We start from the raw sequence: 1,335 nt of genomic DNA, 5'->3' as shown, positions 1-1,335 counted from the left end.
TCTCCGAGCACGAATCCCGTCGTTTTCCTTCCCTTTGCTCCTCGGAATCGCTGGATAAGGAACCTCCTTAATAAAACAAACCAAAAAGCTCCTTATTGCCTCCCAAAAAAACCCATTGGAATCCTCGGGATAACATGATTCCCTCGGGATTTGTGGGGGTTTAAATTGTTAGGAACGAAAAGCTGGGCCGGGAATGTGGGAACGTCGAAATCCTGGGATCTCTTCCCGCCTTTCCCAGTGACTCGGGTTTGTTGGGAGAGGACGGAGACTGAGGGATTCCAAGATTTTTAACGGGGCTTGGTGTGAAATTTGGGATCAGTTTTCCATGTTTTCCGTGGCAAAAGAGCGGGAAAAGCTGCGTTATCCTTAGTGCCTGGGATCTCTCGGGATTTATCCCGTCCTTTAGTCCTCATCCCGATTTTATAAAACCCTTTGAGGGGAAAACATCCACCTTTTTACTTCAAGCTCTTCAAATTCCCTCCTCTCCTCCCCCCGGGCTTTGGAATTTTCGGGAAAATTCGGGAAAAGGGGCGGAACTGTCCGCCTCATCCCGCTTTTCCTCCTCCTTCCAGAGCGGCGGCGCCTCCGGAGCCGCCGGCGACCAGAACGAGCTCCTGGCCCGGATTTCCCACCTGGAGGTGGAAAACCAAAACCTCCGCAGCGGTGAGTGGGAAAATCCTTATCCCGCCTCGGAATCCCGCCCAGATCCGGGAAAACTTGAGTGGCTTTTCCCGCTTTTTTCCCTTCCTTTTCCCAGTGGTCTCCGACCTGCAGATGGCCATCTTCAAGCTGGAGAGCCGCCTGAACGCCCTGGAAAAATCCTCCTCCGGCTCCCACCAGCCCTCGCCCGTCCCTCCCACCCAGGTGAGCCTCGGGAACGCGGCGGGATTCCCCCTGGGAATAGAACTTCCGGAGGGATCGACGATCCGGGTGGTCAAATGTCCCGGTTTGGATCCCGTTCTCCCCCCAAAATCCCACCAAGTGGGGCTCGAGCATTCCCATTCCCATTCCTGGGCTTTTGGGCTGCCCTGCTCTGACTCCAAGTTCACCTTGTTCCTGTTTTCCTTCCCCTTGTTCCCTTTTCCTTCCCCTTGTTCCCTTTTCCTTCCCCTTTTTCCCTTTTCCTTCCCCTTGTTCCCTTTTTCCTTCTTTTTCCCTTTTCCCTTCTCCTTGTTCCCTTTTTCCTTCTTTTTCCCTTTTCCCTTCTCCTTGTTCCCTTTTCCTTCCCCTCATTCCCTTTTTCCTTCCCCTCATTCCCTTTTCCCTTCCCCTCATTCCCTTTTTCCTTCCCCTCATTCCCTTTTCCCTTCCCCTCATTCCCTTTTTCCTTCATCT

General features: G+C 53.0%; 1 protein-coding gene across 1 annotated transcript in view; it reads left to right on the top strand.

The window, feature by feature from the left end:
• Nucleotides 1–273: 273 nt before the first annotated feature.
• The window catches only part of LOC108509954, a gene marked incomplete at its 5' end in the record, with an annotated part of 16,080 nt that continues 15,018 nt past the window's right edge, over nt 274–1,335 (top strand). Inside the window, 2 exons of the mRNA XM_017839571.1 lie at nt 274–663; nt 758–1,073. Coding sequence (XP_017695060.1) covers nt 274–663; nt 758–1,073 — 706 coding nt within the window. The remainder of the gene's footprint in view (nt 664–757; nt 1,074–1,335) is intronic.

Source organism: Lepidothrix coronata, unplaced genomic scaffold (genome assembly GCF_001604755.1).
Source record: "Lepidothrix coronata isolate B3197 unplaced genomic scaffold, Lepidothrix_coronata-1.0 Scaffold438, whole genome shotgun sequence".
NCBI lineage: Eukaryota > Metazoa > Chordata > Aves > Passeriformes > Pipridae > Lepidothrix > Lepidothrix coronata.
This window is presented reverse-complemented; position numbering and strand designations above follow the sequence as displayed.